The 14,148-nt window shown below is 45.3% G+C and overlaps 1 protein-coding gene across 1 annotated transcript in view; it reads left to right on the top strand.

Annotated features, from left to right (window-relative positions):
- LOC137891619 (intermembrane lipid transfer protein VPS13B-like) overlaps window positions 1-14,148 on the top strand; it is a 333,991-nt gene that overhangs the window by 283,407 nt on the left and 36,436 nt on the right. The window contains exon 46 of the mRNA XM_068736332.1: window positions 2,523-2,684. Coding sequence (XP_068592433.1) covers window positions 2,523-2,684 — 162 coding nt within the window. The remainder of the gene's footprint in view (window positions 1-2,522; window positions 2,685-14,148) is intronic.

The raw sequence follows: 14,148 nt of genomic DNA, 5'->3' as shown, positions 1-14,148 counted from the left end.
TACATTGCATTTCGGCCAATGTGGTCAACCTCTTTTGCTCTCCATGTGGACTTTTTACCTGCATTAAACTAAATCCTGATTTAGAGATTGGTTAATACTTCTCTGACTACAAATGGAAACCAGAACGCTTCCGATTCCAAAATCATGTCCTGTTTGCATATGAGTGCAGTATTTGTTTATAGAGCTATGGTAAAACTGCAGTTCTACATGTTCAGAGGGTTCAGAGGGTTTCTAGGTTCAAAAGAGAAGAAGGAAAAATAATTATTTCAAAAAGTTCTCCTTCATTTGCCTCTTCTCCTCACTCGATAGCAACATATGGCCCCAACCACTCTAACCTCAGGCCTTCATTTTCAATTCTCGGTCCCTATACCCACTTTCAATCTTTGCCCCCCCCCCCCCCAGCCCCAGCCCCTAACCCCAGGGAAGTGGCTTTGGTGGAAAGCCACACAAAAGCCCAGTAGTATTTACACACTCTGCTTTCTCACAGAACGTTCACAGGCTGCTTACATGTGCAATTGAGACAACAGGAATTTTCCTCCTGTCCTTTGCAACCGGAAAGAAAGTGATAGAGATCAGGTTCTTGTTTGTGGCAGATGTGTGGGCGAGGGTCATCTACAGCAGAACACAGAGGTGATTTTAGATCTGATTATTGTTTCATTATGTCCCTTTTTACTGGTTTCACTATCTCCTCCATGGCGTCTTGTTTCATGAGTATTTCTTTTGACTGGCTGTCGTTATTTACAATCTGTCTTCCAGACATTTTACTGTACCTTGCCATTTAATATATGTGCCACTCTGCCATGCTGATCTGGGCTCGACTCTGTGAAAACGTAACAGTATCCGGGTAGATTAGCGAAATGGATCCTTTGATTCCCGGTAGGAACGCGTCTGGAGGAGAAGCTGTCATCTCAAGCTCTTTAACAAGGAAGACGTGTTGACTGTTTAAATATCTTTGTCCTAATATTTGTCCACTTAAAGTCCCTGGATAGACAGAGAGCTATCATGATTACGGCAGGGAGCTTTTCTGATGTGCGTATCGCGTTGCCTCGTGAATCGGAGCGGAAAGGCGATACCATCAAAGAGCGGGCTTAGCGATGGCATCTTAGGGATGGCAGCAGGAAGTTTGTAAAACGCAGTGTCAGATTCGAATGGAAGCGCAGATAGTGTTCCGCTATAAAACTGGAAATGGATTTGTACCCACTGTCGCAGCTGTCCCCTCTATATTGTGCTCTCTCTAACCCCTTTCTCTCTCTCTCTCTCTCTCTCTCTCTCTCTCTCTCTCTCTCTCTCTCTCTCTCTCTCTCTCTCTCTCTCTCTCTCTCTCATCTATCATCAAGCGTTCCTTTTTAATAGTGTACATTTTCCCATCCGTTTTCAATAGCATCAACAACCCCAGGACCCTGAACGTGCTTGGCAGTCAAACCCTGAGCTTTTACTGCCAGCTTCTCTTAGCCATCAACCCCCTGCCATTTAAAAGTACACAGCGGGCTGGGGTCCCTCTTTGTTAGGATAGCAGAGTAGTTATTTAGAAGCTGTCTGAGCCACAGTCATGTGCCTCGAGAGTCGGGGAGGGGTGTGCGGGAGAGATCCCATCAGGGCCTGAGAGCCTCTGGAAGGAGCTCAAGTAAAACTCACACATGCACTTGCGCCCACGCACTCGCCATCCAACTCACATGCAAACTATGTGCTGTTTTGAAATTTGTGTACTTGAATTCCTGTTACAGGAGACCAGACACACTCATCTCTCCCTGTTAAACCGGCGTTTTTCAAGAGCAGGCCAGTGAGCTCTTGCTCTCGCATGCGAGGTGACGTATGAGCGGACGGCGTTCCCTGTGCGACTTCGCATGACTCTAGTTTTCTGTGAGGCTTTCTCGTTGACCCCATTGCTGCAGTTGGGCCGGACTCCACCATATTGTTTTTCTCCCTAACAAACCACAATATATTGATGACTGTTGCTAGCAGGAATGCCTCCTAAGTATCCCTCTTTGCACCAAGCATTGAGAAAATGCACAAACGAACCAAGCTGCCATTTGAAATGAGTTGACATCTCATACCTTGTTTATCTCATGGCCAAAATTTTGCTTCTCTAAGAAGAAAAAAAAAAAGTTGAGTTTTGGTCAAGAGAGAGGCCTCCTGGAGGTTTTATGTGGGACCAGGGGTGGATTTGGCCCCAAAAGCCAGGTCTAAAGCTGCGTCAGCCTGGATAGCTGTCAGATATGATTCACTCCCCTGTTGAGGTTGTGTTGCTCCCCCGGGTGATATTAGTCATCTCTTTCGCTGACTGACAGCTGCACTACTGAGATCTGCATCTTTACGATTGAGGATACATACATTGACACCTGTAAATGTGCTTACACACACACACACACACTACGCACACACTGCATTGTACACTCACCATAAACATACACACCTGGAAGTATTTGCTTTTATTCACAAGCTCTCTTTCTCATTTCTCGCTGCTTCTTTCTCCTTTATCCATCCATCCATTAAATGCTTCCCCCCCTCGTTTTCTCTCTCAGAGTGGGAACCCGGAGGCTGAGGAGCTGGTCTTCAGCCACTATGTGATCTGTAACGACACCCATGAGACACTACGCTTTGGCCAGGTGGACACAGATGAGAATGTGCTGCTGGCCAGCCTCCACAGCCACCAGTACAGCTGGAGATCCCACAAGTCCCCTCAGGTAGCACACACACACACACACACACACACACACACACACACACACACACACACACACACACACACACACACACACACACAGGGTCTGGGAAATATCTGATGGCCCTCAGCCCTGTGGTTTTTGTTGGACTTTTGAATGCACAGACATATGCATGCTCTCTCTCTCTCACACACACACACACACACACACACACACACACACACACACACACACAGTACAGTATATCCAGAAACACATTAGCACCCTTAATATATGTACCTGGAACACAGACCAGACTATTTTGTTTTATTTTCTAAGAGTGTAGAGTGTTAGCACAAGCAATACAAACATAGAAACATAATGCACACATGGTACCTACAAACTACAAACACACACAGACACACACACACATTCTGGACCATACGATGTGTGTACCTGGATACACATGTACTACATGTGTACACACACACATCCGGTAAATATATAAAGAAATCCATACTCATTGACTTGAGCATACACACTCTGCCCACAGGCTCACAGAGGTTTACACACACCGTCATCAGCGTGCAGTCACTATCTGTGTGTTTCTGTCAGCGCTCTCAGACAGTGCCCTGACAGCATTGTTAAAGAAGATTGATTATATTTAACCCTTTGTGGTTTTGAGGTTGAGCGGAGGGTGGGCTGGCGATCCGTGGCATATGTGTGTGTGTTTGGTGCGCACATGTTTCAGGACCCCCATGTGTTCCACTGCGAGTGTGAGAAAGTCGAGCTTGAGAAAAGACATGGCCATAATTGCTCGCAGTAAGTCAAGTAAGTCAAGTTGTATTAATCATCAGCCATGGTTAATCTGTGCTCTTACCTCACTCCTTACACACATGCACACACACACACACACACACACACACACACACACACACACACACACACACACACACAAACACACACTTGGAGAGTGGCAATCTGGCATATCAGCACAGCGAATACCACATCTCGTTTTTTAGCAGTGAGTCAAAATGACCTCTGTATTTTTTAGGGGTGTTTTGGAAGAAAGATTGTCTGAATGGGCCAAGTGTCATCATTGACGAAAAATGCGATTCCAAGATGGTGCTGTCATGTGTTATTCCATCATGTGTTTGTGGTATATGAAATATGTGTTCTCAAGATGAACATGATTTGTGAAACTAGATAAATAGAAGTAGTGCAACTTTGCCAAAAACATCCTCCCTCTCTCTCTCTCTCCCTCTCTCCCTCTCTCTCTCTCTCTCTCTCTCTCTCTCTCTCTCTCTCTCTCTCTCTCTCTCTCTTTTTCTCTCTCTCTCTAACTTATTGAGCTTGATGATAAAATGCCTGCCAATGTGTCCGCCTCAGTAAATTGTAGCGCAAGCTCCTAATTACAGTTTGGGGTTATGATAATAGTGGCACTGATAAGAGAAAGGGTTGTATTTCTTAAACGGTCCTGCAAGTGTGTTTTTGTAGCTCTTGCAAATGAGTTTTGAGACAGAGTCCTAAGTGGTTGTGCTGTTTTGCTTAAGTCCCATGATGCTTTGGTGTGTCTGGAACAACTGTGATCATCACGAGCCATCATTCCCCAGACCTCCATATTCTCCCGTCTCTCCTCTTTCTATCTGTGAGCCTGCTCTCCACTTCAACCTCAAGACCCTGCCCTTAACCCCTGACCTTTTGCCTATTTGTATATTAACAACCTCAGGTCCTATTCTGCACGTAACACTTCCATGCTGCTGTTATTGTACACTAATTTTATACACAATGTGTGGACTTTAAACCTATTATCCCCCCCCCCCTCACTGCTCTCATCTCTTGAGATTGAGTCTCAATTTTAATAATTTCCAATTTCTCTTTAATCAAACTTTGGAAAGCCATGTTACATAACAAGCTCCCAGTGCATCCAAACAGTGTAATGAACAGTGTAATGCTGTAACTCCTTCCAAGTACACCAGTAAACACTTTTCAGCTTGAGACCCACAGCGCAATTAGCTCACTCATACTGGGGATATGCTCATGCTGTGCGTAGTATTCTGTCTTTTCTTGCCATGCGCTGTAGGGACCCACCGTGACACGGGCCAAAACCCATTTCAGGCCACACACACCCTAAACCGCGGTTCAGAGAACGGAGCTGTACGATATTCCCCTGATGACGACGCTTGGTCCAATTCTCTTAATTCTTGATGCTTCACCTCCCGTCAGCTCGATGAGATCAGTAGACCTGGAAAGTCTCCGGCCTCCGCACTGATTTTGGGGGTCTCACTTTGATGTTTTGTGCTTTTCTCTTAGCACTCTCCAACAGTTTCCCACAATGTCCTTGTCCCTTTCTTAGCACAGTCTTATGTTCCTGGTGTTTACGGCCACGCTGGCTGAGCTCAGTGGCCCTTATCTGGTTTGTCCTGCCACTGGCCTTCGCCTGACTTTGTCCTTACTATGTCTCTGTCATAAGTGCTGTCCTCTCGTTTTCTCATTTGGGATCTTGGCCTCGAATTACCCCTAAACCTTGCTCCACATCCGGCCTGGTCTGTTCTTTGGCCATTCCAGTCCCTTCTCTTTTGGATTTGTGTAACCTTTTACTTTCCATACATCATCCATGGTCCCATTGCTCTGTCAGACCTGGTTGGACTCTGTCCACTCTCTTGACATGAGGTCATGGCTCCCCCTTCCCTTTGGTATACCCTCCTAGCTCTCTAAAGCACCAAACTGCAATTAGTACCATCACTCAGTCCAGGGTTCATCTATCTATACCCCCCCACCCCCGCCCCTGTTGCTCATGGCCAATCGTGTGTCGGCTGGGAGACCTGGGGCCTGTCAAGAAGGCAGACCATCAGCCTGTCCTCAATGGCTCTGGTATGATGTGTGTGTCCCAGCTGACCTGTCCCCGAGGCGCACACAACACTCACTCTCACACACAAATACGAATTTGCTGTTGTAAGGTAATCTGTCCCCCGTTTTTTCTCTCCGGCTCCCCAGAGGAAACCAGTGGACATGAAATCATCTTGAAAAGAGGAAGATGGAGGGGAGCGAAGGTAGAATGGGATAGGGAAATATGAGAAATTCAAAAAGGAGGGTAGCAAAGACTTGTCAAAGGGGCGATGCTGTACAGGCCTACTTGAGAAAATGGGAGGACATGGAAAAAAGGAAGCAAGGGCAGAGGATGAGTCGTGCTCCTGACACTCACAGATTGGGCTGAGAGAACTCCACAGCGGCAACGCGGCCAAAAATGTGTCCTCTCGCTCTCCCTCCCGCCTTCCCCCATTTCTCTCTGTTTATGATGCACAAGCAACGCATCAAGGAAGTACAGATGAGCAGCCTTGCCAACTATGCTTTATCATCACACATCAAATCCTTTAATCCTATCTTCTGTTATCGCAGGTCTAAAGACAAAGTCCAAAAGAGTCTGGAGAGAAAGAGCTCCCTAAATGAACAGGCCTGCTGTTGTTTGAGCTTTAAAACAGGGAGGTATATTTAAAACCCTGCAATCTCCCGTGTGTGATCCCGAGCGTTCCAACCAGCGCACACTTCCCACGATGTTGACATACCTCTGAATATCTGTCACTTCTCTCAGAAGAGCACCCCGAGCCCAGTGTGTTTTTGCAGTGAAACGCGAACCGCGGCTCAGGTCACACACCCTTCTCAGTGCTCCTCTGTTTCTCCCCCCCCCCCCTCCACTCTGCCTCCCATGCATCCGCTGTCAGTCACAACTGTAAGATGCATTAAAAGGGTCGATTGAGGCGGTCACGTCCTTGAGAGCCCGCTGTGGTCCAACTCTTGATCAAGTTCATGCCCATACGTGCACAGCCAGAACCCCCCCCAGCCACACACACAGACACACACACACACACACACACAGTGATAAAATGTTTCCTAAGGCCTGGAGTCTGTCAGGCCTCTCTGTCTAAGTTCTCTCTTTCAGGCTCGGCATGCCTTCACACCCCGGCATTTGCCAGCCAAGGTGAAGTAGTTTGTAAACAACACACAATTTCCGCTATTTTTTTTGTATTTTAAATTCTATACTTTACTTAATATATAACATGTAATCTCTTACAGATATAGATAGATTGACACATCGATTATAAAACGCTAGGATGACTACAGACTTTCACTATAATTAAGCACAGTTTATATCTATATCTCACACGAACACACTCTGTCCCCACCCTGCTGTTTTCAGGGCTCTGGCGTGTGGTGTGGTGGTGCGGATGGTTGGAATATCTGGCTGCTTGGTACAGGATGCAGCCTAGCTGATGGAAATCCCTGTGGTTACCGCGGTTAGCAGGGAGAAGGGGCGTAAAAAGCCCCCTAGATTTGGGAAGGGCTTTTTAAGTGCCTACAAGAAATATTCACCATTTGAATAAATTGTAATTTACTCCAGGGGCATGCTTCTACTGAAGGGCTCTTTTCTGGACCTGTGTGTGTGTCGGTGCTGCACATGTGTGGTGTCGATCCATGCGTCAGTGTTGTGCCGGTGTGCGTGTGTGTGTGTGGTTCTCAGGGGTAAATGTGCTGGAGATAGCAACCCAGGACTATTAGTTTGCGGGCCGCGTGTTGTTGGAAGCAGGCATGACAGGGAGGTATTTCTGTGTGTGTGTGTGTGTGTGTGTGTGTGTGTGTGTGTGTGTGTGTGTGTGTGTGTGTGTGTGTGTGTGTGTGTGTGTGTGTGTGTGTGTGTGTGTGTGTGTGTGTGTGGTGGGTGGGTGAGGGGACGTGAGAGAACTTTTAACACGATGCGCTTCTTCACGTGCGAGTGTCTGTATCCGTGTGTTGAGTAATGTGCGAGGAGCTTGATGTATTGTGTATGGTTTCCTGTCGCTCACTCGCCGTGGGCACATTGCTCCATCAATCTGATCCAGATTCTTGTTTTTAAACCTACAGCAGCGCTCAACGCTCACAGCTCATTACTCAAAATGTTAAATGCTTCCTCTAAAATCGACCAGTTCTTTTTGTCATTTATTCATATTTCGCCGTCCTGACCCATTGTTTAAGAAACACTGCCCTCAAGTGAAGTGGCTCAGTTGTGCTGTTCATCCCAGATTGGGACTTTTGTCTGCAGTAAATTCCGGCCGACCCTCTGGGAGATATCAGGTTAACCCACACATTGACTGATCAGAGAGAGAGAGAAGCTGATGAAAGGGACTGATGTCCACATTGATCCCTGGAGAAAAGCTACACTTTCCTGTTGATTATGGTCAGAGGCCGCGTTAGGTCCAGAAGACATGTGACTAGGATTAATGTAATTATAGGCATTACCTCATGCAATGAAAAGAAAAGTAAGAGGTGAACTTCATCATCAGGCAAAGGTTAATTAGTCAGTTACCTTTTGATAATGGTTTGCGTCTAAGCTGACATTCAGGTGTAGTACAGTCATTTATTCTGTCACGCTCTATCTTATCCCGGCATGTCTTCTGATACAACCCCCTAATGGAATAATAATATAAATAAAAATAGATTTACCATAAAGATTACTGAGTCAAAGCCTGAATCAAAATACAATACCCATGCTACCATACTATTTAGTATGCCAGAGAAGATGTAGTATGTCCCAGTACATAGTATGTCGAATGCAGTATTCCAGAAATACCAGGATGTTCTACTGCATCTGGTCACGTTTTGCAGCATGCAAGCCAGCATGTTTTTCTGGCAATTCTGACCCACAATCCTTTGCACAGCGAATATGAGCAACAGGGTCAAAGTTCAAGGTTCAATGTTTTGACGTAGTACGTCTCAATTGAATGCATAGTGCATGCAGCAGTGTGTACTTTGTAAGGGCAGCTGCAGTACATACTTAAAGGAAAAGGAAAAAGTATATAATTTAGAATGTATTGCATGTCTTCCTGGGAAGGATAACCTTCAGCTGTGCACGATTCCCTTTCCTGGTCCAGTTTACATGGTGAATGTTCACGGTGAGTGAGGAGGACTTGGCTCTCTTTGTTGCTCAAAAAATACAATATAAATGAGAGGGGGAAAGAAAGAGGTAAAAGGAACCCTATATCAAATGAACAGTTAGACAGGCAGCCCTGGCTGATGGATTAGTAAAACCAGCATCCAGTTGTCTCCTTGTCTTACTCTACATGTCTAACAAACAAATCTAACCCAGATCCAGAGTAGTGCATGTACATTATTAAACTACCAAGAAGGTCAAAAAATAAATAAGGACAAACTGACAAACACATTTACTGTATAATTACAGAAAAAAATCAAAGTAAATACTTATTCAATTGTCCATTTTGCTCTTTTCCAGCCTTTTAAGACAGAAAACCTATGTGCAACAGAGGTCAAGTAGAGCTCTTTTGCCCATGAAGAACAATGTGATTTACTCCACATAACCACCTCCTTACTTCTGCTATCATCTGCCATTTTAATCAAGCAGTTCTACTGTCTGATCACTTCACATTGCCTTGTACTGACCCTGGTATCCCTATTGTGATGAATTCAGTCCAAAAGAGAACAACATAGACCTGTTTTTGTATTTTTTTAGGGAGGACATTGGATCTTTAGGAGGAGATAGCAGGTCAACAGTATATGCCACATAGACATGGCATAAATCATCTGAAAGATGGGAGCCTGAAGATTAATATGACAAGCTCAGCAGTCTGTGTCGAGTTCTAGTCATGAATCAGAAATAAAAATGTATTCATTCATTTGAAGAAATTGTGAATGTGTAAAAGGGCTTAGAAGATTACGATGGAAGTATATGATGCCATTCTCTGTTGTGTCTCATAAGTTGGTGCAGCAATTTCTGAGTTGATACTATTTATTAAACTAGTTTGGTGCTAAATTTGACACATTTTGACCTCTTTAGAATTGATAATGGTAAAACTTCAAAATATCGCATTAAATAAGACACCAAGACATTGATGAACACGATAGAACAAATCCATGCCGTGATTTGGTTTAAATACCTTTTGCAATTTTGAGATTTGCATTTTTCGGCCATTGTATGGAAAGGCGCTTCTGTTCTGGAAACTGCTACGATGTCAGTATACCTATATTATATATATAATATATTATATCTTATAACCCCTGAATTCTCTGAGGGTCTCTAGATTGTGTTTGAGGTGAGAGGTTCCCTCCAAAATCCCCGTGCCAGTTTTCCTTCGCCAAAATTGAGCCTAACTTTAGAGCGTTTTTCAGCCCCCTTCTTGAAAAGCTAGCATGACATGGTTGGTACCAATGGATTCATTCTAGCTATAACACTGAGCCCCGATAGCCTCTTAAAGACAGTTATGTCAGTAGGTCTCAAAGGGTTAAAGATGGGGTCAGGAACATTGGGGAAACCTGCGAGAGCACGCTAGATTTTAACAGTATACAAGCGAAAAACCCAGCACAGTGTTGCCAACTCTTTTCTAATTCATGGCCCAAGGCAGGACCAGGGTCCAGATATAAGATATAAGAAAGCCTCCCTTGAAAGCATCTCCCCCGAAATAATCGTAATCCCTTTGAGGATTTACCTGTCTCTGAATGGCCATACAGGATCATCCAGTCTCACATCTGTCAGCTCACTGGACAAATTAGCCAAAGGGCTCTATGCTCAAGCACAAATGCTAAACTTTTTCTTTTTGAGAGGTTAGCAATAGCCTTTTTATTAAAAAATATTCTTAGTAACTGTCACTGGGGGATTGGAACCATTCCTCCCAGCAGTGCTTGCTGGGAACAGGCTTGATTAGTGATTAATAGGACACGTCTCGAGAAGTTCTGAACCTCATGTTTGTCTCATATCGCAAAGGCAGAGAAGAAGTTTCAACGGCATATTGTTGCCAGTACATTTTTTAAATCAACGACTCCTGAATATTCTGGGGACCCATTCTCATCTTTCTGCAACCCACCATTTGGTCCCCATCCAACCATTGTCAAACAATGTACTATATCCCCCCAGCTTTCCACCACAGCTGCCACAGCCAAGATTTTCATGAGAAATGCAGGGAGGACAGTGAGCCTCCACCTTTCACCGCCCGCTTTTTCTTTTTTTATCTCCGCACAGTTCGTTCTCGCTCATCCCTCCGAACTCGGCCCAGTGTTTAGAAGTCTCTGTTTTCTCACTCTTACTGACATGCTGTGATTTTGTTTTGATTCAGCCTTGTATATCTGATGAGCCATCGGTCTGTCATGACTCTTGAGTGTGTATTTATATGTGAGTAATTCCTCTCCCTGTGTAGTTTGTCCCAGAGGAAGCTCTGCCTCTGACATGAGGAGATTAATGTAATTATCATGTTGATGAGAGCTGAGCAGCTACAATCTCATATTTGTTTTTCTATGTAAATCTTTTTAAACATGTCAATGTGTTAGCAGTTTAAAAAAATATGTTTTCATCCTCTCCATCAAATCCTTGGCCTTGAAACTACAACAAAGAGTCTTAAACCACACGTTGCAGCCCCGTTTGGGCAACAGAACTGTTTCTGGTTGGCCTCCACATGACAAAAAGTGTTGGTATGTTTTAATGACCCTGGACCACGTTATGAAAGCAGACGTATTCGATCCATTCAAGTTCACCGACCCGTGTTGGGCTATGATGTCAGTTACAGAATGTGGTCTCTCACTGTGGCCGATGTCTTTTGTTTTGACAAGCTCTTCATTACCTTGCCTGTAGTAAAAGTAAAATTAAAATGATAGCAAAAAAGTATCTTTTTCTTCTATGTCCATCTAGTTGGCAACCCAGGCTTCGACCAAACGTTATGCAGATTTGTTATGATCAGCATTTATGATTTAGTCTTTCCTGACGCAACCCCCCGTGGGGAAAACACACGAAGAACAAGGCCTTTTCCACACAGAAAGGTGTTCAGAACACCAGCTGGCAATGCTCCACAGTATACCTTTAACCAGCTCGCTGTTTGATCCTCTCATGAATCAGAAGACGGAGGTGCAGGGGAAGAATCGGTACGCGTTGTGGTGCCATTTGGTGCTACCCTGGGTTCAGCACCATGGACAGCACCGTAGTGCTGTGTGACCACGGGAGCAGCAAGGGGCTGCATGGTGAGCCCGGCGTAGTGGCCACAGTTGCACCCCGAAAAGCGTTTCGCCATATACTGTGCATCCACCACTGAAGAAACTAAGAGGATATCTTTCTTAGCATTGCACATTTAAAAAAAATACCATTGCAATTGCAAAAATCAACGTATGTTTGATTGAGCCAGTGAAAGACACTTGTGCACATGCGTTTCCGAGCATTGCGTTCCCCAAGCTGGAAGCAGGAGGAACTTTTGTAGTGCATGGCCATGTCTATTGTAGTGTCTTGGTTATATGTTGTCGACATTTTACTGGCCTCAGTTTCATTACACGATCTTCCACTCTGTAGTCAGTGGGTAGCTATACAACCCACGCTGCATTTCTTCTTCAGCGGGAGAGCTTGTGGTTCCCTCTCTGTAGTGGACCCCTTGCAGTTCGCCTACAGAGCCAACAGGTCTGTCAACGACACAGTCGACAGACCTCGACACATGGCCCATAATTTCGTCCTCCAGCATCTGGATTCCTCAGGAACTATCCTCTTTGTGGATTTCATTACATTACATTACAGTCATTTAGCAGATGCTTTTATCCAAAGCGACTTACAATTCAGTATCTATACACCGTCGGCACAGCTACGGGAGCAATTTTGGGTGTCTTGCTCAAGGATACATTGACATGAACAGGAGCCAGGGATCGAACCGATGACCCTCTGATTGAAAGGCGGCCCTACTCTCCACTTAGCCACGGTCAACCCGTGACTTCAGCTCTGCCTTTAACACCATCATCCCGTCTCTGCTGCATGACAAGCTCTCCCGACTCCACCTGCAATTGTATCACAGACTTCCTGTCTGACAGGAAGCAGCACCTGAAGCTGGGAAAACACGTCTCAGCCTCCCGGACCATCAGCACCAGTTCCCAAGGCTGCGTTCTTTCCCCTCTGCTGTTCTCCCTGTATACCAACAGCTGCACCTCCAGTCACCAGTCCGTCAAGCTCCTGAGGTTTGCGTATGACACCACCCTCATTGGACTCATCTCTGGTGGGGATGAGTCCACCTACAGGTGGTAGATTGACCATCTGGTGACCTGGTGTGGTCTGAACAACCTAGAGCTCAACGCTCTAAAGGCAGTGGAGATGGTTGTGGATTTCCGGAAGAATGCAGCCATACCTGCCCCTATCACCCTGTGCGACTAGCTGGTCGACGCTGTGGAGTCCTTCCGCTTCCTGGGCTCCATCATAACCCAGGACCTCAAGTGGGAGCTGAACATCAGCTCAGCAGAGGATGTACTTCCTGAGGCAGCTGAAGAAATTTGACCTGCCAAAGACAATGATGGTGCACGTCTACACAGCCATCATTGAGTCCATCTTCTGCTCCTCCATCACGGTCTGGTACGCTGCAGCCACAGCCAAGGACAAGGGCAGACTGCAGCGCATCATTCGTCCTACTGAGAGGGTGATTGGCTGCAATCTGCCGTCCCTCCAGGACTTGTTCGCTTCAAGGACCCTGAAGCGAGCAAGAAAGATTGTAGCCGACCCCTCTCACCCTGGACACAAACTGTTCAAGCCCCTTCCATCTGGCAGGTACATCAGGACCAAGACCTCTCACCACATGTACAGTTTCTTCCCGTCTTCAGTCGGGCTCATCAACAAAGCCCGGGACCCCCACTGACACTGAATCTGACATCCCCAGGACAATTTCCTACCGGTCACTGATTCTGATTCTGATTCTGATTAATTTGCGCTATGCATTGCATTGTCAAACCAGTGGAGACATCCATTGCATTCATGTCGTCTGAGTTAGACTGCAGTCAGCCTACCGTTGCTGGTGGTTCAAAGCACTTGTGGTCCAGGTATGGGTTACTACGGTTTTCAGTTTTCTAGTCAGTCTGTGATAAAGAACATGCAACCTTTTGTTCACTTGTGTGTTCACGCTGTTGGGAAAGGCGATCCTGTCCAACGACTTGGCCTTGGCGTGGTCAGCTGGTCGCGGGCATGGAAGACTCGGGTTGCTTAGTGGAATGTGCATTTATTTGATTTGGCAGATGAAAGGTGGCGGTATAAATTCAAACAAGAGAACCAATCGAAAACAATGCTCAAAATTGGGGCGCATAACGTACTGCAAAATGAACGAAGCCTGTCTGGATGGAGAAACAGCTCCCTGTAAGACATCCAACCCAATCCTACTCAAATTTGTCCAAATGGCTTTTGCTGACCTGCGTTGTCTGGAAATATGCCAAAAGAATGTGAAAAAGATGCAAAGTTCTCCAAAGAATGTATTGTATATTGTGTACATGTAACCTCTTCATAATCACCAGCATTTTGATTCGTAAATATAATTTGATTTCATATTTCTTTCTCAGTAATTGCAATTACATTGTCATTTCATTACATAATGCCCTTACATGTAACTAGTTACTCCCAACACTGTACAGTGTGTTTATTTATTTGTGTTTGTCTAATTAAATGTGCTAATGTAGAGTATGTGTTCAGTGGACTGATGTTTTCCTGCTGTTTGTACAGTGTTAGGCTCGGATATGGTAC

The sequence above is a fragment of the Cebidichthys violaceus genome, unplaced genomic scaffold (genome assembly GCF_023349555.1).
Source record: "Cebidichthys violaceus isolate CVI_PGR_0920_01 unplaced genomic scaffold, fCebVio1.0.p SCAF_7, whole genome shotgun sequence".
Taxonomy (NCBI): Eukaryota; Metazoa; Chordata; class Actinopteri; order Perciformes; family Stichaeidae; genus Cebidichthys; species Cebidichthys violaceus.
This window is presented reverse-complemented; position numbering and strand designations above follow the sequence as displayed.